Raw genomic sequence first — 20,487 nt, forward strand, 5'->3', positions numbered from 1 at the left:
TGTACGTCAAGAAGTACTCGAAAAGCTATAAAAATAAATGTTAAAAAGCACGCTGGAGAGGAGCACGATTCTTAAATAGATAAATCAATAACGGAGGCCACCAGCAACATCTGGACTCCTTTTTAGGAGAAAAGTCTTGTGACATCACCGAGACTGTTGCAAATGAGTATTCAAGGGTTCACTCATTTTTAGCATCTGATAATTAATAGTCTCAGTTATACCTGCAATAGGTAAAAAAAAACAAAAAAAACAAGAGAGAGTGTCAGTAGGAGCACACAAATGTGACAAAACCGTTGCAATTCTGACCATTTGCCCATCAACATAAAGGCAACACGTCTGTGACAGTCCAATCTGATCCGATCTCCTGCATCAACAGAGAAGCCTGTTAGAAGCAGCAGCAAGAGGCAACACAGTGCAACAAAACAAGACTGCTGAAGAAAAGAAAAGGTCGAGTCTCCCTGCTCTCACTCACGCTACAAACTGTAGAGACCAGTTTTCAGCAAGCACTGACAGACAGCCAAAGTTAGTAAGACTCCAGGTTGCTCGTTTCTTTTCTCATTTGGAGATCGTGCGAGTGTGGACAGAAAGAGACACGCAGCTTCAGCCTCAACACGAAGGGTGCAAGTTTGTGCGAGAGAGCTTCAGAGAAGCGCCAACAAAGAACCAATTAAGGAAATTCAGCATCTTGGAAATTAAAAGCAAACTTCCCAGAAGTCTGTGGACTGTTGAGGCTAAATAAGTGAATCAGGACCCGATCCTTGTTTTGTGCACTTGTTGCTAAATGCAGCGGGTCATCAAGACTGCTCAGTGGATCATAAAGCTCTTAATGACCGAGCTCCATCATATCTTAAAGATCTCATTGTAAGGTATTTTCCTAACAGAGCACTTCGCTCCCAAACTGCAGGTTTACTTGTTGTTCCCAGAGTTTCTAAAAGTAGAATGGGAGGCAGAGCCTTCAGTTATCAGGCCCCTCTCTGAGCTGCCAGTAAATGTCCGGGAAGCAGACACCCTTTCCACTTTTAAGATTAGGCTTAAAACTTTCCTTTTTGATAAAGCTTATAGTTAGGGATGGCTCAGGTAATCCTGAAACATCCCATAGTTAAGCTGCTGTAGGCTCAGACTGCTGGGGGACCTCATCTGTCACACCTTTCCTCACTTTGCTCTCTTTTTCCCCCTGCTTAATTTCTCAAATGATATTATGTACATGTGACATTATTGTGGTTATTAACGTATGTTTCCCTGTTCCGACAGATATCCTTTGAATGGTGTTATGGTGTTTTTCCCCCCTCTTTTCCCTCTTTTCTGTCTTCTCAAACCCCAGCTGGTCGAGGCGGGTGGCCATCCTTCCTGAGTCTGGTTCTGCCAGAGGTTTCTTCCTGTTAAAAGGGAGTCGTTCCTTTCCACAGTCGCCACAGGCACGCTCAGGACGGGAGATTGGACTGAAGACAAGTTTCGGTGCAATCTGTTGGTTTCCTTAGCTAGGATATTATTTTTTGAATTGGACTATATTATTTAAGTGCCTTGAGATGACAATTGTTGTAATCTGACGCTATATAAATAAAATTGAATTGAATTGAATCATTGGCTCCCCACTCCCACACCTGGAGGAGAGCTACCTAAGTATTCTTGTACGATGACAAGAAAGCTTCTTCTTCGTCTTCTTCTTCTTAATGACAAAGTTAAAGGGAAAAAAAAAGCTGTAAGGAAAGAAAATACCTGTAGTTTGTCTTCTCCGTTCCGAGCCAGGCTTCGGCACGCAGAGTCCAGTTCCTCACCCAGAGAAGAAAGGAGGGCCTCTTGCTCCGTTTCCATTTGGAACACTCTCTTCTCCGCGCGTCTCTGCTCACCCGACCTGACCTGTGGAGAGCAGCAGAGAGATGCTAATCGTTGCAAATTATCACTTCCTGGTGGTCTCAGCAGTGCCATTTGCATCTTACAAGACATTGATTTAGAGCAGGTTTTTATCTATTCGAGTATGCGGTATTTTTCTTGCCTTGACGGAAAACTTTAGACCTCAGAGAGGCAGTCGGTTTTCTTTTAAACAAACAGAACTAGGTATGTTTCCTTCTCCGGGCCAGAAGCTTTAACAAGTTCAGGATCTCTACCAGGACGAAGCTAATCGATACATCAGAGGACAAGAACCCAGTGATCAGTGCTGGCTTGGGACTGTGGATCATTATCCTGTCTCTGAGAAAATAAAGCTCCCATGTTACATTAATAAGAGCCTGTTTTCTGCAATCAACGAGTATGAAATCAATAGCATGCTCCCGTCTTATCAGGACCCTGTCAGGAAGGTGAACCGAGCTCAATACTTCATCAGCGTAAGAACACCTAAGGACAAATTGAAAAAAATACTCTTTATAATACAGCCTATTAGACATCATTTAACCTTCGAAGTTTGCTTTGTTTTAAATTATCACGCGACCTTAACAGAGCAACTAGATTTTAAGGAGGAAATAAAGGGAAGCCAAGTCTCTCTAAATTTCTGTGTTTTTGTTCAGTCTTATTCTCAACACGACAAATCCAGCTTGTTGCTGCTGGATTGTGCGGTTTGGATACCTTCCTGAATGCTGAAAACAGACGAGACACACACACTCTGACTGACTGCACGCTGGCAAATGGATCGTTTTTAGACTGAAGGCTGAGGATGAGACCTTGAGACATCTCTGTCGCAATCACAAATAACTCAAAGTGAAAATAGATAATCTGTAGACTTATTTACAAAGTATAGTCATAATATTTTGTGGAAGTCGGCTTAATGGATTTTACGAGACATAAGCTCAAAAGTCCAGAGGAAAAAGTAGCAAACCTGCTAAGCACAGGCGTGGTGAAAAACATTTAAAAACAAGGTGCGGCTCACTTTTTCTCCCACTTCCTGTTTGAGAAGCTGGTATTTTCGGTGAAGAATTGAACGTGCCTCTTCCTTTGAGCTCAGCTGTGCGGCCAGCTTATCGCACTCGTCCTTCATCCTGTCCAGCTTGATCTGCAGCGCCCCGCACAGCTCCTTGTCCGCCGCTGCATCGTCCTGGTGGAGAATGGACGGTGAGAAGAGATCATCAACACTGCCGGGTTTGTCTGAAAATACGAGCACGCCGTACTTTCAGGAGTCATCATTTAAAATAAACTCAGCTGCGGAGATCAGACACAACACAGCATGCCTAATTTACCAGTGCACCTCAAACACATTTGGTGGCTCTTAAGACTGAACAGGCACAGGCTGAATTCTGTTTGTATGGAGTCATTCTGAGCTGTGCAAACAGACATAATTGTGTAATGAGCCAAAAGAACATCTATGGCATGCGGCCCGGTGTAACTTCTTGCCCTATTTTCAGCCGCCGCTGCTCCTGAATTGTACCCGCTTCCACGCAGGTACGGAGATCCTTGCTGCCATCCCACAGCAGCTTTCTGTTCTTTCCTTTTTTGCCTTCACAGCGATGCTGTCGCCCATCAAACACATCTGCAATAAATGGCTGAGGAGCGATGAACTACTAAGGCCAAGAACTAACCAGAGCCATACAACCCTCAGTCCTGTCATCACAAATGGTTTCAGGAATATAAAAGCGGTTTAGTCGCATTAAAAGGTACAGCTATGCCACCTGCTGACATAAGCTGGCAGGCCGCTTGCATTGTCCCTTGATGAATGAGGTATAAAATGCAGGAATATTATAGCAAGTTTAGGCTCTATATAATCAGAAAAAAGCTCTTATAGGGTTTCCTATGAACTATGTAGGTAGTTCGGCTGCTTTCAAAACATTATATCACAGCTCAAAGCATACGTCTTTACATTTAAGCATAATTGAGAACTCCACAGCCTGTGATCTGTGCAGGCACATGCTGACAGTTCCTAATAGTGCTAGCGGGCGGCACTTCATGCGAGTCACATGACTCACAGGTGGGTTCTGGCCTTCGAAGACCAAGATTCTGAAGTCATAGTCCCGCCCCTTAAAGCCTGTCCATTAATGTCATTATCACAACATCATGAAACTATAATAAAGACCGAAAGAAAAAACTGAAAAATGGAAGAGTTGGTAGAGAGAAGGCAGAAAGAGAGGAGTGAAGACAGAGTGAAAAGGAAACCAGGAGTGAGAGGACAAGGACGAAATTAGAATATCTTAATCTTTTTAATCTGTATCCCAATTGCAACACAGGCTACAGGATGCTGCACGCATATTGGGTGGGCTTCTTTGGGACATCTGGTGCACCCTGAGGCGAGCATTTTAAAACATTCAAGCAAACGCCCTTGTCCTTTCCGCACAAGGAAACGACATCATCACAATGAGCTATGTCGGATATTAATGCCATTTGGCAAAGCTAACGGGAGGGAGGGGCGCGCCCCTTAAGAAACAGCGTGCCCTGGAGGGCTCACCATTTGAGATACAGAAGGTAAAGAGGAGGCTGGGTGCCGGGGGAGAAAGTTAAGCAGGGTGCCGTATCTCCAGCACGGCATTAATGAGTCTTCTGAAGTCTGATGTGTTGGTTTTTAAATATTCACCCTTGCAGTTCTGGCACGGCAGAGGAAATCCATTGGGGTCAATACACGCCATTAACAGCTTAGCAACCCTTGGTTAACTTGTCCTCAGAGGCCTGGCCAAAAAAAAAAAAAAAACTAAAATTACACTAAAGGAGAATTTTGCCTTCTCAGAGATGTGCCAGCTGTTAAGTGGCTGAGGCAAGTTGCCCTGCTCCACATGTAAGGTGGGAGCCCATGATATCCTAAATGTCAATTAGAGCGAGGCATTCAGTGAAAAGATTTCACAAATTAGGAAACGCGTGACATCGAAAACATATCCAGCGATCAGCGGCACTTTTGAGGGGATTTGTTCAGCAGTTCTAGAAAAAAAAAGCAACAACACATGCTTATTATTTTTTCTTGCAACAGCCAGATGGAGAGATTAACACCACTCTTGAGTATGAACACTGAATATGTAGCCTCAGTACAGCCAGCTTAGGTTTGAATGGCTCTGATCAGAGGTAATGATAACAGTTTAACAGCCCCTCCAAAGCGCACAAATTAACACACTATTTCCCTTTTAATCTGCACTTAATGATTAAATGTCAGGCTATTTTTTGGCCGGAAATAGCTACCGAACAAGCAAGGAAACTCAGGAAGATACAGGTCACTGATTTCTTTTTTTTTTTTTAAACTTTTCAACAAGCGAGCCTAAGCTAACCAATAGTTAGTTCTATTTATACACCTGCTGCACACAGTTATTGGTAAAAGGGCCCTACCGTAACCTCTCTCAGTTGTGCCTGTAATTCATCTCGGTCCTGACGACAGAGTCCGAGCATCTCCTGGACTTCACGATCTTTCCTCATCCTGCTGTCCTCTATCGTGGCCTTCACGCTCTGCAATTCCTTCCGATGCACCTCCCTCTCCAGCTGCAGCTGCTGGCCCAGAGAAGCCCGCTCTTCCTGCAGAGCTGTCACCTTGGCTTTAAGTTCTGAGGCGCCCCTCTGCAACTCCTTCCTGGCGCTCTCCTCCTCAGCCAGCCGCTGAGAGAGCTGCGCGTGTGCTGTGGTCATCTGCTTAAGGTCAGCCTGGAGCTCAGCTCGTGCGTCCTGGTCCCTCTGACACCGACGGGCTTGGGTCTCAGCTTGCTCCTGTAACTTCTGGTTCTCTTCTCTCAGCCTAGCTTGGATGGCAGCCTGATGCTGAGTCTCCTGCTCCAGGGCAGCTGAAGCCTCTCTCACCTGGGGTTAGGAGCCTTGTTAGCTTTATCAGCTCTATTTAAACTCACTCAAAGGTGCTTTGTTACATTAGTTTCCATTTTAAGTTGAAAAGGTGAATCAGTCTAAGGCTCTTTGAGTCATCTTAAAGAATGCTTTTGTGCCCCTTTTGACTAAGAAAAAAAAAAGAAACCCCATTTCTGGATGTTCAACCACACACCTCCCTGATTTCCTGCTGCAGCAACAGGTGGCGCTGCCGAGTCTCCGACAGCTCCACATCCTTGCGGTGGAGCTCTTCTTCGCGCTGGGCCAAACGGCCCAAGACATCAGCAAGTTCTCTGCGGGCCGCCTCGGCCTGCTGGCTCAGCGCCTTCAGCTGGGCCTGTGAAGTCTCCCGTTCCCTGGCTGCCTGGAGGGACAGAAAAATAAAGCGATGGAGCAGAAGAGGGAGAGTGGTTAAAGAGGGGAAAAAGACAAATGAAGAGGATGGCGTACACAGAGGAGTTCTAACAATAACGATGAGAGGAAGAGAAAGAGTGACAGAAAGACAGAGGGAGAGAAACATATGCAGTACCAGCTCTTAGCTGATAGGAAAATGCTAACACTCAGCGTTCTGATAAGGGACAATGGTCAGGTCTGTTCAAGGCAGATTGCTTTTAATGCTCTGGCTTTGACTGGAATTTGCAAAGACTTTGCTGCAGCTCAGAACCTAATCATTTAATTGAGTACTTGATTCTCTTCCCTAATTCATTAAGAGGGCAGAAATTATTCTGTAATGAATTCGCATCACAGAGAATGTGCCAGGTGGGAGTCTGTCCGTCTGTCTGTGTCTGTTAGAGGAGGCACGGCGGTGCCGACTGGTTTTGGAGCCGACTCCCTCTGTTCAATTTGACTGAAAGTCACTGGAAGGTGAATTTTTAACCTAATGATACGAACTGTTAACTATTCGTTATCTAACTAAACCCAATCACTGGGGCAAACCAAGAAAACATACTTTTTTTTTTGGGGGGGGGGGGGGGGGGGGGGATCTCGGTCAAGCCTCACCAAAAAAGAACAGGCATATTAATGATGGCTGCGACACACTTGGGGGAAGGTCCTGCTGTTGGGCAACGCCCTCGTTAATGGAATTCATTCAACCTTTACTTCTGCGCTGAAAACAACCCATTCACCCCACTCTCACCAGAAAAAAAAACCTAATTCAAGTCCTAAATGCGAATATCCACCACGCGGTAAAATCACCTAAACATCCTCTTTAAAGCTCAAAATGTTTTGGGGAAGTTAAAGGGAGTTTGTTCACAGAAAAAGATGTTAGGACACAATGCAGAGTCTCAATCTAAGGAGCATGAAAAGCAAACAGTCCTCCTGACCTTCCATGCTTTATATAATAGGACTATAACAAAGTGCTTCTTTTTCTCTTTTTAAACACATTTAAAAAAACAGCTTATAAACCGGGCTATAATATATATCTGATATCAGAGAACTGTTAACAGGCTGTTAGCAGTTTTGAGGTGTAAGTTGTCCAAAATGCCCATGTTACACGTCAATATTCTGTCAGTTACTGTAAACAGTTGCGGTAACCATTTACATCCACTGAGTTACACAATCACAGAGAGTTTAGCTTTCCAACTGTGTTCTCTTCGCCACCCAAGGGAGTCCCTACTGGAGCATTACCGATTCTATTTCTAACACAACAAAGTAAGCTAGAGCCTTACGTGCACGGAGGACTGAAACTGCCTGAACTGAATAATATGCCTGTCAATGAAGTTATTTATGCAATACTTAAAGTAATTTCAGTTTCAGTTTACAGCAGATTTAATTTCAGTTTGTGCTAATAATTCCACTTTTTTTTCCAATTTTTATTATTATTTATTTATTGTATTTTTATTTTTTCACAATCTGAAAGAAAGCCTCCTCGTTAAAAGAGAACACATGTAAATAAATGAATAAATTGTTTAATCAATAATTGGAAATAAAAAAACGAAATGGCCAAAGAAAAAATAAACTGGAGCACGAACACGTGGTCAAATAACAACATTTGGAAACTAAAGTTGAATTTATGTTACAACACCAATTCCAAAATAGTCTGAATGGTGTGTAAAAATGTAAATAAAAACAAACTATAACAATTAGCAAAACTCATCAATCAATATTTCGTTCACGGCAACACAGAAAATATGACGCTTGGCAGTTTTGTGAAGAATATTAGCTCATCTTGAATTTGATCGCAGGGTGGGACTTTAAGATCTACTTCAAGGACAGAGGCTACTTTATGTCGCTAGGTGCAAAATTAGCATGTGGAGTTCCTCAGGGTTAAAGTCTGGGGCCCCTATCATTTGACACTTGCACACACCCACTGCCTCAGATCATGCAAAGCAACGAAATAAGCTCCCACATTTCTGTGAACGATGCACAGATGTGCATCACCCTACTTTCTGAGGTTTATAACCCCTTACAAACGCTCTTTAAGTGCCTTGAATGAATAAACAATGGGGTGGTCCAGAATTTCCTTCAATTAAACAAAGACAGAAACGATTTTACTGCCTTTGAAGCCAATGAAAAACAGTTAAAAATCTGTCTCATCTTAATAAAAAGCACAAAGCAAGCCAGAAATCTGGGTGTCATTATGAACTCGTCTGAACTTCAGACTGATTTAGAAAAACTGGTCCGAGCATTTGATTTCAGTAGCCTTGATCAACTGTAACAGTGTATTTACTGGTCTGCCGAATAAAATCGATCAGACAGCCACAGCTGATTCAGAACGCTGTCGCTCGAGTCCTCGCTAAGACCAGGGAAGTGAATCATGCCACTCCTGTCCTGAGGTATATGCGCCGGCTTGCTGTCAGTCAAAGAGCTGGTTTAAAAACGCTGCTGGTGGTTTCTAAAGCTTTAAAGGTATGTTATGAACCTTCTCAGGTCGTCAGGAACAGATTTGCCTTCTGCCTTCAGTCAGAACTAAATATAGAGGTGCAGCTTTCAGTTTTTACACGTATACATGTATGTGGAACAAACTGCAGGTCGGTGTCAGCTCTTGCCTTAAGACTTTCCTGTCCACCACTGCATCTAATAAAGTAATTTTATTTATTTACTTCATTTTAATGTAAAATTTCTTCTTCTTTTTTTTTTTTTTTAAAATCATGCTTTTATGTTCTTGTATCTTGTTGTCAAACTGTGCCACTTAAATAAATTTGCCCGACCTCAGCGTGGATGGAGCATGTTTTTGCTCGACTCCTTCTGTTAGACTTGGATAATGACATGCCTAACTTGCTGAAATGGTTGCTGTGAGAGTGGCTTCATTACCATGGAAAAGATCATCTGTCACTCTGAAAAATGCCCAAGTCTCTGTGTGCTGCAGAGCTGACCGCCACATTCTTCTCTTCCAGACGTTATTCAACAATCCCCGCCGTCTTTGATGGATTTGTTTGGCTTCTACAACTTAAAGGTTGTCTTTTTCACTTACACAGAGGGTGTCATGTGACTGCGTTGAGTGTCCAGATATTTCCAGTGTATATGCAATGCAGATTGACTCCATGCCAGAGGCTTTATGTTGGCCGACTGATACTGGTGTGTGCGTCTCTTCATCTGACAGGCGCAGGCAGGTGAAAGCAGGAAAATTGCACTTTCTTTATCAATTTACCCAATTTCAAGTGTGGGATTGACTTTTTGAATCTTATAATGTAGTTTTAGGAATAGTAGAAAGTCGACATAACAATACAGTGTGACCGTAAATGTCTGTGATGGACACATCCGCTTCGACCAACCTGCACAGCCTTGTTGGTATGAAGCTGGGCCGAGGCTCTCTCCTCCTCCAGCTCCTTCTCAAGCCTCCTGCACTTCGCCCTCCACTGGCGCACGGCCTCCTGGGCTCTCGTCTTCAGCTCTTCTCTGCTCCTTGTGCTCTCCTGGAGCAATGCCTCCATCTCTCTCTTCTCCATCTGCCCTCGGCTCTGAAAGGATGACACGATCTATGAATAAAGTCCATCATAGTTCTGTCTTCTGTTCATTCTGCGGGACATCAGAAAAGAAAAAAAAGGGGCAGAAACAGCATGTTTCTAATTCAGATCGGTGTAGCGATTTATCAAAAATATGTGCAAAGACAAATGGAAACGTTCTAATGAGTCTGAAAAAATCAATATTTGATATGAGCACCTTTATTCTCCAACACAGCCTGAACCCTCTTAGACAAACTTTCTTGTCATTTCTTGAAGTAGTTTTCAGGAATAGTTCTCCAGCCTTTTTGAAGGACATCCCAAAGCTCTTCTTTGGATGTTGGCTGCCTTCTGTTCTGTTCCCTTCTCTGTCAGGATGATCCCACACTGCATCAATAATGTAGAGGTCTGGGCTCTGGGGGGGGGATTCATTCCTCCAGAAGACCTGTTGCCACTCATTTTCAGTCCACTTCTTGGGTCATTTGGCATAGCTCAGCCTTTTCTCCCCGTTTCCCTTCCTTAATAATGGCTTGTTGACAGCCACCCTTCACTTTTAGATACAGTTCATCTGCTGTAAGTTAGTTTCTTTCAGGCCTGCCACTTCTGTTTTATAACCTACATTTGTCCAGTTTCCTCACATCATGTCGAGGTATGCCAGGTTTTCATCTAAAAGCTCTTTGGGAATCACCTTGCTGGTGCAAAAACACCGTTCTGTCTGTCAAACTGTAATATCTTTGACATTTTTGGAGATGAAACTAGAGAAATGGAAACAAATCGTGGGTCTTTTTGACAGGCTGCTCGTAACAAAGTACCCAAAGAAACACATTTAAAATCGGTTCTTTGCTAAGATGTCTGTTACGTGTAGCCACAACACTGGTTCATCCCGCGAGTTAGGTGCCACGTTTATGCTCGAATGATTCATAAGCCGGTGTTGAATGGCATGAAGGACTGAAAATGAGTAAAAAAAAGCAGCAGATGTCCACAGAAACACTCTGAAAGACCTTTTGCCCAGTACTGCGCATTGGAGTAAAGCTCTCCTTTTAAATTACCTGTATGTCTTTGAGCTGGTCCAGCATTCGTAACTGCTGTTGCTCACGCCCGGCAAGGTCCGATGACAACTCCTTGTATGTAGAGAAAAGAAAGGTCAAGGATTGACATTTGAGTAAACACTACTGCTGGTAGAGGGGGTAAAAAAAGAAAAGCAGGGCAAAGGTATACAGGAGATAATGGCTGTGGGGTTATAAGACAAAAGAAGAAAAGGCACCACAGAGAAAAGGATAGAACACATTTTAAGAAAAGATGAGGAGTACAGGGCAGGTAGAGCAAATAGGGGAAGGACACAAAGTTAGCAAAGATGGGTCAAAGAGGGTTGAGTTTGTCTAAAAACTGGATTATCTAGAACCGTGCTCAGCATCCTGGTCTGAAGGGAGAGTTGTTCCAGTTTCCTTTAAAACTCCTGGAAAATCACATCAAGCAAGGTTACCCTAAAATAACAAACCACCATTTAGGTATTTACTAAACTGTTAGTTAGGAATAAGAGCGTTAGTTCGGGGTAATTAGTCATCCACTGATTAGTCTTAGACAAACTCAGACTGCTTCTCTTCATTATGCTTCCCTTTTTGCTTATTTAACACTCAAATGAGACAAATAGAAAAAAAAAGACGCCCCAGGTGATGCATCCAAACACCCACTTCATCTCTTAACACCTACTCTGCAGCGGGGGACGTGGTTAAACGCGTTTTCAGCTATAGAATCATCAGGGATTACAGGATTGTTCAAAAAGCCTAAACTGAAACCATTTCCGCTTCTGATTGATGCCAACCACAATCAGGAATACCAAAGCCTAGAACAGGAACGTGTTCTGGTAATGAAGTGGCACCACTTTGAGAGGGACCATGACAGCTGGTTCACATCTCATCCCCTTATTCAAACAGTCATTCCATCTGATGAGGTTAAGAGGATCAAGCGATGCAGCGCTGGCAGAGGACTGGACCACAGATGACAGACACCCAGCGTGTTGAAATAACCCTGCTCAAGGTGAGGAGGGCAGCACTGGCGTTCGTGTTGTGATCATTTGCACTCATTTGGCTGCTTTTGCTGCATATTTTAAGGCAGTGGTTCACAAAAAGCCACGCACACATCTCTAAGACTTTATCACCTTTCATAAAAAGAAAAACTGCCACCTCGAGCTCGCATGCCTCCTTGATGTTTTGTGGCAGCCCGTTATGGCCTTTTGCTTTTGTTACAAGCTGCTGAAGTCTGTCCCCCGGCAGGTAAGTAGTTGTGAACAGGAGAATAAGCTTATATACATGACTGGCTGGTCGGTGTGAGAAAGCGAGTCCCTTTGACGATCCAAAACTGTCTGAATGGGACTGAGCTCGCCTTCACGGACGAGGAGCTCCGCATTCTCAAGGTGGAAATTTAGAGGCTCAACACTCTTAAATCCTTTCACTTGTAAGCATCAACATTTACTATAATGAGACAAATAAAGCTGCGACGACACGCACGGCCACCAGACTGTTTCACCTGGAGTGGAAATTGTTGTCGCTCCCCGTCTGACATTTTCCCAACTCTGAGGTGCGTGTTGTTTGATTTTAGGACCCTGCAGCGTCTTGGTTCCATTTTAGAGATTTAATGTTCCAACCAACATACCTGCGTGGAACGGCAGTGTTTGACACACCTCATCCTCACCCACACTGGTGATGAACCAGTAAATGTGTTATTATTTTTGCACAAAAAAACCTCGGCCTGTGATCTTTGGCCCCCAGGCTGGGAGCCGCTGCTCTAAAGGAGAAACACTAAGGAACTAAAGGATGGTATGACACACATTCTCCTGTCAATTTCTGTGATACGCACCTTCACCTGCACGCTGAGCTGGAGGATCTCCTTCTCCTTACACTCCAGAGCCCTCTTCAGTTCCTCGACCTCACTGAGAACGGAAGCTTTGCGCAGCTGAGCTCGCAGCTCTGCCACTTCTCTCTCCAGGTCTGAGCGATCTATATCGACGCAAAAAAAAAATCACACCAGACTTAAAATGACCAAAGACAACAGAAGTAGAATAGATGTCTCTCAGACTGCAGGTTTACTTGTGGAGAGTTTCTAAAAGCAGAATGGGAGGCAGAGCCTTCAGTTATCAGGCCCCTCTCTGTGGAACCAGCTGCCACTTTGGGTTCAGGAAGCAGACACCTTCTCTTCCTTTAAAATTAGACTTAAAACTTTCCTTTTTGATAAAGCTGGGTTTTATTTTTCTTTATTGGCTTTATTTCTTTATTTTATTTTCCTTTATTGGCTCTGTATGACCTGGACTCTTTGATTCTGATTGTATTATAATCAATTGGACTGTAATTGGCTTGAATGGGACTATATCTTGGACGTGCCTTTGACATTTGCCGTGATTTGGCACCATTTGACCCTCGCAGCTCACCTCTTCCCACTTCCCGGACGGTGTGGTTCCCATGGAGCTGAGCGCTGAGCTGAGATGTCTCCAGCGGTGCCCTCTGAAGCGCCGTCGCCTCCGTCCTCGTCCTCAGCAGCTCACTGCGCATATCCCCCACCTAGTGTTCAGCAGCAGTGCAAGCAAACACAGACGAGACATCTGACTGACAGTGGGTAAAAGAACCAGTGAGGTTTGTCTGTGACGTCTCTTCACAGGCTATCGTTTTGTCCCGCGATGTTTGCTGCACATCTGCACACTTTGTCAGGTGGAGAAGCAGAAACAAACCTGCTGAACGAGGGACTCCCTGCTGTCCTCAGACTGTTGCAGTAACCTCTTGGCTCTCTCTAGCTCCTGCTCCATCTGAGGAGAACAGAACAATTCTGAATCTGATGCGGAGGCAGACTTCCAACACTGTTTTTTTTTTTAGCTGTATGCCTTTTTCCAGAGATGTCTCCAGATTCTCTGCAGCTTTTGCGATGGAATAAACAAGCTCTTTGGAATTTAACACTGGGAAGCATAATGCGGAAATTGCTCCACAAATTGCAGAAGCAGAATTTTCTGCAGACCTCTGCCCATCCTTACTCCCGAGAGACTCGGCCTCTCAAAGGTGCTCTTTTCAAACCCAACCATGGCAATGAGCTGCTGTCATTTAGCCATGAAACACTTACTTTTCCACCCTTTTATCGCCTCCTCACCAACATTTCAGAGACATGCTGCTGCCGTCGAGAGAAGCTAATCTTTTTTCTCACTTCCTACATTTTCGTGTTGGTTTATGAGACTTTCATATCATCGGATGGTTTCACACCATTTATATAGTATCTCTGGAACTGGATTGTAAATACAAGCCAAAAACTTTTGAAATATTTTCTTGCCCTTTATTCGGTTTTAATATAAATATATTTAGATTTTTTTTTAATACAAGACGCATTCACCTTGGACTTCTCCCTCTCTGCCCGCAGTAGCCTGGCTGCCGTGGCGTCCTCTCTCTCGTGGGCTTGAACTTGATGCTTCCCAAAAGGCTACAGGACACAGACAAAAAGCCCATACAGACCACAGCATGAGAACAGTGAAAGAATGCAACATGAGTGGTGCATGGTGGATTTGAACAAGAGCTTAGATCCCACTCGTTCTGAGCAGGCTGTGGTTATGAATTACCGGCTGCTTGCAATAACATCTACCCAAGTGACTCATCATCTGTTTGATTCACAACACAGCGGGCCCGTTGGTGGGGAATGAATGTGCCCCCTGCTCTCCCTCCTCTCCTGCTCTTTAACAGAAGAAGAGATTATTTTCCTCTTCATTTCCTCTTGGTTGTTTATTTACCCTTAATTTCTGGACAAATGCATTATCTGCCACCGCCCCAGGGCCCTGCCAGTGTCCCATTACGGCACTACGGGGGAGAGGGATGCAAATGAAGTGGTGACTACTGTCATTACGCAGCGTGTTGGAAACTCGTGCGTGTAAGGATTCTTGGCCTGCATGCAGCTGCACAGCGCCCCTCTGTGGTTCACCAGCTCCATGCAGCAGGCATGCCAGATGGAAACAAGAGTCGCAAGAAATACTGCTTCGGTGATTTTAAACATTAACCGGCATCCTGCTGATAAGTGTGCGATATGACTGAAGTGAAAGCAGCACCATGGCGATGAAGCCATCAGTCTGCATCACTAAAGTAAAGCTAATGATAAAACTCCATCAGCTTAAGATGCTTTAGACTAAACATCTCGCATTCACCTGTCAAGTTGCATTCCTTCACGTACAATTTCTGTTTAGAACTCACTCCTCTTACTAGTCTGCAATCTAAGGAAAGGTGGGTGTAAAACTATAGAGAGAAGAGGGGAAAATGGTCAAAATAGGCAAATAAAGCTGAATCCGACAGAACTATTTTCTGTGTCGTGCTACTATTTAACCCTTGAATGAACAGAATGGAAAACATGGTGGGTAATAAATTATTTCTCTTTGATAAAAATCAAACTACCAATTACAGAGGTTGGTGCAAGTGCCCTTTATGTCACCGAACAGGCAAACAGGCACTCCCCTCTGCTGGCTGTGTCCACACAGCAGTTTTTAGATATTACCAAAGCTGCTTTGGGCAAAACCCATCAGACTCCAACTCCAACAAAATGATTCAGCTGGAATCAGATCATCTCTCCATGCTAATCTTTGTGTGCCAGAGCCGGCAGCCAGAGCTGGCAGCCAGAGCTGGCAGCCAGAGCTGCTCGTGATTTCTTGGAAAACTGAGCACCAATAAACATTCTGCACAAGAGTGGCCAATCAGCATTTAGTGCCGCTGTAAATCCAGGAAAAGTGCCCCCGACATTCTGTTATGAGCAGCCTACCTCGATATGCAGAGAAGGACCAAACCGATACGATTTGGGAAATTTACTGGAGTATAATGAGAACTGTCCAAAAAAAACAGGTGACAGCCACATAAGTGAAAAGCTTTTCTCTCTGAGCATCACAGCTTTGAAACTTATGATCCCTCCAAATAATTTGAGACAATTCAGCTTGCTTTCGAGGAAAATTAGCTGGAAATGATTTGATATATTGATGTGATGTCAAACGTTGGCCTGTTAGTTTTTGAAGACTCAAGACTCTCTTTCGGTCCGACTCGCATTTAAGAAGTCCAGTTTGGCTCGAACGAACACAAAAGTCCCTTTTATTTTGTCACATAAACGTGCTTTGTGTGCACGTATTTGTTAATGCGTTTCGTACTCTGAAGCCACGCTTCACCTCTCGCTTCTGAACCCGTGTGCTTTCCTGACCGCTACAGGCTCCTGTCTGGCGTTCTTTATGAATGAAATGAGCATGAATGTGCGGATGTGAGGAAATAAAAAGAGTCACCTCCTGCAGCTCATCAGACACGGCCCCCCGCTGCTCTGGCCGCCTCTCTCTCTCCGCGCTCCTTCGCTCGTCTCTCTCGAGCTCCTGCAGACGCCGCTCCACACGAGACGACACCTGCACAGACGGGAGGGGCGAGGACGCCTCGGGTCACGCAAACATCACCGGTCGGGGATGTGATTAATGAACAGACAGGAAATTAAGGTGTGGGCGACAAAAAGAAAGAAATCTCTCTGATAACAGACTGGAGGTAATGCGTTCAAGATGCGACATCTTCCAGGCTAATCAGGAAGCCACGCATCCACCTGTAAGGGACAGCTAATACCTTTATCTTGTAGCGTCCACAGACAGGACGAGATAAAGAAATATTAAACACATCGGCTGTCGTGTGCAGCAGCCCGTTTGTCGCGGTGCTGATGGTGGAATGAGGAGCTATGTGCCTGGAAATCAAAGTGAGATATTTGCAGCAGTCGGGCCTGTAAAGCTCCATGCCCCAGCTATTTCTACTCAGAGACAAAAACATCTGCATATTCCACGCTTTACTGCAGCTCTCGGCTGTCAAAGTTTGTTTTGGGATGTCCTTGAATTCAAAAGCCCCCCCCCCAAAACACACACACATTCACACACTTGTACTGGGATGGAAACCCGCAGCCACAACTCACCGAGTCCTGTCTTTGGGAGGCTGTCATGTGCTCCGTGAAGCTCTCCATCGCCCGCCTGGTGTCGATATCAGACCTGCAAAACAAAACAGACGAGCCCGACCGCCTTGAGGACCGCTTTTTGAAAGATTCTTTTTTTTTCCAAGACGTCATCGATCACAACGTGAGCGCATAATTTGACGCCACGAAAAAGAAGAATTATTCAGCTGCAGATGTTGAAATATGGCCGCGGATCGATTGGCTCCGGGACGGCGGCGCTCGGAAAAGGGAGAGATCTTTTTAATAACCTCAAAATGTCAAAATTCCAATCCACGCTGAGAGAAATATCTGCCGTCTTCCGACTCGGCCGCACCAAGTTTTCAAGGACTCCCCCCCCACCACCATCAAAGAGATTTAAAGACATTTGTGCATTTATTCACTAAGCTAAAGCAGAACCTTCAGTGTACTGGCTATGAAAAGTAAAGGATCAGTATTCCGCTCGGCACCAACCCCAACACTCAAGTTTGTGAAATCAATACTAATACACTAATCAGTTAGTGTCAATTACTTAAATATACCATGTACTTAATTAGAAAAAGCCTTTAAAAGCCATTAAACTTTGCTTTGGAATTCTATTAAACACTTGATTAGTGTTTCGTCCATTTCAGCTGATTCATTTTGTTAATATGCTAAAGCTGTTATGAGTATTCACTTCAGACTTCAAAGCAATTCAGCTTTGATGTGTTAGAGTAAACATCTTCACTGTTCGGGCCCATCGTTGCCATTTGACTGATGGAATCTTTTTTTACAAGCTTCTTAAACGCAGACACAACTTTGCTTTGTCCAATGATGAAATCATACTACACAGACTCTTTTGGTCGTGAGGCTATGCGTCTGTTCATAATGTCAGGGAGCGAGCTCTGCCATCAGATACCTGTTTCTCCGGAGAATCTCTCTGTCCAGGTCATCGGACAGTCTCTGCTGGTCAGAGCGAAGATCCCGCAGTGACTGGTGCACCTCGTGAATCTGCGCGAGAGGTTCAATGCAACCATCAGTGAAGACACACTAACGCCTACTGAGAGGGGAAAAACTGGTCTGAGCAGCAGCTCAGTAGAAAGAAATCCTACAAAAAGTCATTTCAGCTCATCAACATCTGCAGAGGACGCGTTTCATTTATGCTGCTGAGTCCGTGTGCCCTCTAGTGGCAGCTTTTTGAAACTACAGAATCGGGCAAATGTCTTGAGCCACCCCTCATTTCTTCATCTGGTGCCAGTAGAAAAAAACATTTAAAAAGGGAACAGGTGCAGTGATTTAAAACATGCACACATCTATGGAAATGCGGTACACAAGGCAAAAACTGACTTTCAATCTCAATAAATTGTGTATGAGCACCTTTATTCTTAAACACAGCCTGAAACCTCTTAGACAAGATCACTTTCTTTAAGTAGTCTTCAGGAATAGTTCTCCAGGCTCCTTGAAGGATATTCCAAAGCTCTGTCAAGATGTTGCCACACTGTTCATCTGCTGTATTGTGTTTTTAGACCCATCACTTGTTCTTTTTGTCCTCTGCTTGTCCAGCTTGGCCAGATTATCTAAGGAAAAATTGCACATCATACGGAGATACACCAAGTTTTTTGGGCCGCTCGCTCTTTGGAATCACTTTGTTGGGACTGTTTTCACATCCGGAACTTAAGAAATGGGCTGCTGGTAACAAAGTGTCTAACGATAGCATTTGAAATCGGTTCTCTGCCAAGTGTGTAGACACAACGAGTGAGAGGGCCCTGAATGAGTGAACAGTGGCTTCACAAACGAAACAAGAAGAAATAAAAGGGACAGGTCTGGGAACTGGACTGACGATTGGCGTCAGAAAGCCTGGAGAACTGTTGCTCAAGACCACTTTAAAAAGGTTAGATGAAACAAAAGGGGACTCAAGGTTTTTGCCTCGCACCGCACACAAAGGGACACTGATTAGTAGCTGGGCTGTTATTCCTTACATCCTCTCCGGCCAGGTTGGGGTCTTTGAAGCGAACGTTGGCAGACTGAGACCTCCTTCTCCTCCGCGGCGTGCTCGTGTAGTTCTTTAGTGGAGAGGTGGGACAGAAGCGCTGGTCCTCTAAAATCCCAAAAGTATAAGTTTTTAGGAGAGAATGTCGGCTGGTCATGAGAAACTAAACAAAAGCTTCAGAAAATTCCTTAAAGGTGCACAGCTTTTATGTTTTATCACCAACAACAAACAGGAGGCAGTTAACAGGCAAATCTTTTCTATCGTGTCCAATGTTTTGTTTTTTTTTACCTGATTCCGAGCCACCTTCCAGGTCACTGGTGTGCAGGGTGGAGGCAGAAGCACTGCGAACTCTATTGATTCTGCTCAGCCTCTGTGTCTGCAGCTGACTGATTGATTCCTCCAAGCTCTCCCTGAGCTGCACCAAAAAGCACCAACACAATGATTTAACAGTTGCAGGAACAACCGAAACAAGAACCGGCTGAAAACAGGCAGAACACACTGTGTATGTATATCCTGAATAAAGTCATAGAGCCGCAGATAAAAAAAAAAATAGCAGCACATGAAGCTGAGGAGTGAGACTGAAGTGCGAATTGAGTCTTAAACTCAAGCAAATAGCAGTGAAGTTTTGTATCGATTGCAACAATGCTGACATGAAAATGAAAGTCTAATAATCTGCATCACTGTGGTGTGAGATTATTACAATTAAACAATAGTGAAGGAAACGGATGTCTCACCAGTGCCATGGCTCCAGCCTGATCATCTGTATGCTCCCTGTACTGACCCAGCATCCGGTCCACTTTGGTCAGGTTCCTACTGGTGTCCTGCCAGAGGGACTTTTAGTCAGTCATTGTGGAAATTCGTTGCTAGGCAAAAACAGGTAACATGTGCACATCCTAAACTAAGTTTATTAGGTATCTGAAGGGATGCTAACGCAATGCAACTGTGAATCTGGAATGGCATGAGGTGACAGGTGGCTTCGGGTCACTCAGCTTTGGGCTGTGGTGGAGCTTCGTGACAAAGATTCGTGCTCTGTAGCTGCAGGTGTGTGAAATCCAAGCAGAGTACCTGTAACGTGTCTGCGAGGGTGCTGATTTTCTCCGAAATGTCCGCGGCGCGACCGTCACCTCCGCTCCCGCCGGTTCGAGCCCCGTCCCGGCCCCGGTCCCGGCCAGGTCTGCGGTGGGATTCACGCCCCCGAGGCCGGTGTGCGCGCATCCTGTCGTATGAATCCGACCCACTCGACGTGTCCATAGTTGGAGGCCGGTTAAAAGATGCCAGACGACGCGAATTTGACGATTAGTGACCAGCACTAAATTCGTCAGTGGAGAACGCTAACTGTTAACTTTAACGTTAATCAGATTAACGAACAAAGTTCCTCTGCATTGTATCATTTTGACAGAACAAAAATACACGAGAGCTTTGTCACCGTTACTTTAACAATCAATTGAGACACAAATCTATCCAACCAGCGGAGTATAACCATTCAAGCTGTCCTCGGCCCCATAAATCTCAGTCCAAGACATTGTTGGGGGTGTTGCTCCTCCTGGTTAGCAACAAGTGGAAACTAAAGAGAACGTTAGCTAGCTAGCTAACCAAATGCTAGCCAATTAGTTCAACCTTGTGATAACACTTTAAAAACCACAAGGCAGAAGCAGGGAAAAGATGAAAACGCCAGGAATACGTTCCACGGGAAACACCGCTATCGCGCCGTGAGAGTGATAACTTACAGAAGAACAAGCCTCTACTCCACTGTGCTATGGCAACTTGAACTAGCCGCGTCTGAGCAGGAAAACAACGGTTCACAACCAGCTCCAAGGGACGCCGGGAAGTGTAGGCCATCCAGAATGGAGCGGTGCGGGAATTAAATATGTGTGAACTACATTGTCCAAAGGTATGCATTTGCGCCACTGCTGCCGCTCTCTCGAGAGAAGAAAAACAGACAGTTCATCACTGTTTAACTCTGTTAATGGAGTTTAA

At 44.6% G+C, this 20,487-nt stretch overlaps 1 protein-coding gene across 5 annotated transcripts in view; it reads right to left on the reverse strand.

Annotated features, from left to right (window-relative positions):
• The window catches only part of LOC140267210 (centrosomal protein of 128 kDa), a 41,569-nt gene extending 21,235 nt beyond the window's left edge, over nucleotides 1-20,334 (reverse strand). For 2 of the 5 annotated variants that reach the window (XM_072362422.1, XM_072362421.1), the window contains exons 1-17: nucleotides 19,576-20,333; nucleotides 19,245-19,331; nucleotides 18,799-18,925; nucleotides 18,500-18,618; nucleotides 17,440-17,531; nucleotides 16,530-16,632; nucleotides 15,871-15,984; nucleotides 13,962-14,048; nucleotides 13,315-13,389; nucleotides 13,018-13,147; nucleotides 12,450-12,589; nucleotides 10,643-10,714; nucleotides 9,426-9,611; nucleotides 5,888-6,076; nucleotides 5,230-5,691; nucleotides 2,861-3,025; nucleotides 1,717-1,857 (exon numbers count right to left, since the gene is read on the reverse strand). In XM_072362422.1, the coding sequence (XP_072218523.1) occupies nucleotides 1,717-1,857; nucleotides 2,861-3,025; nucleotides 5,230-5,691; nucleotides 5,888-6,076; nucleotides 9,426-9,611; nucleotides 10,643-10,714; nucleotides 12,450-12,589; nucleotides 13,018-13,147; nucleotides 13,315-13,389; nucleotides 13,962-14,048; nucleotides 15,871-15,984; nucleotides 16,530-16,632; nucleotides 17,440-17,531; nucleotides 18,500-18,618; nucleotides 18,799-18,925; nucleotides 19,245-19,331; nucleotides 19,576-19,761 (2,475 nt within the window). In that variant the 5' untranslated portion in view covers nucleotides 19,762-20,333. Of the gene's footprint in view, nucleotides 1-1,716; nucleotides 1,858-2,860; nucleotides 3,026-5,229; nucleotides 5,692-5,887; nucleotides 6,077-9,425; nucleotides 9,612-10,642; nucleotides 10,715-12,449; nucleotides 12,590-13,017; nucleotides 13,148-13,314; nucleotides 13,390-13,961; nucleotides 14,049-15,870; nucleotides 15,985-16,529; nucleotides 16,633-17,439; nucleotides 17,532-18,499; nucleotides 18,619-18,798; nucleotides 18,926-19,244; nucleotides 19,332-19,575 lie in introns of all 5 variants that reach the window. The other 3 variants (XR_011907197.1, XM_072362423.1, XM_072362424.1) reach the window with 3 other exon arrangements.
• Nucleotides 20,335-20,487: the final 153 nt, after the last annotated feature.

This window comes from Leuresthes tenuis, unplaced genomic scaffold (genome assembly GCF_036924035.1).
Source record: "Leuresthes tenuis unplaced genomic scaffold, fLeuTen1.0.hap1 SCAF_13, whole genome shotgun sequence".
Lineage (NCBI taxonomy): Eukaryota > Metazoa > Chordata > Actinopteri > Atheriniformes > Atherinopsidae > Leuresthes > Leuresthes tenuis.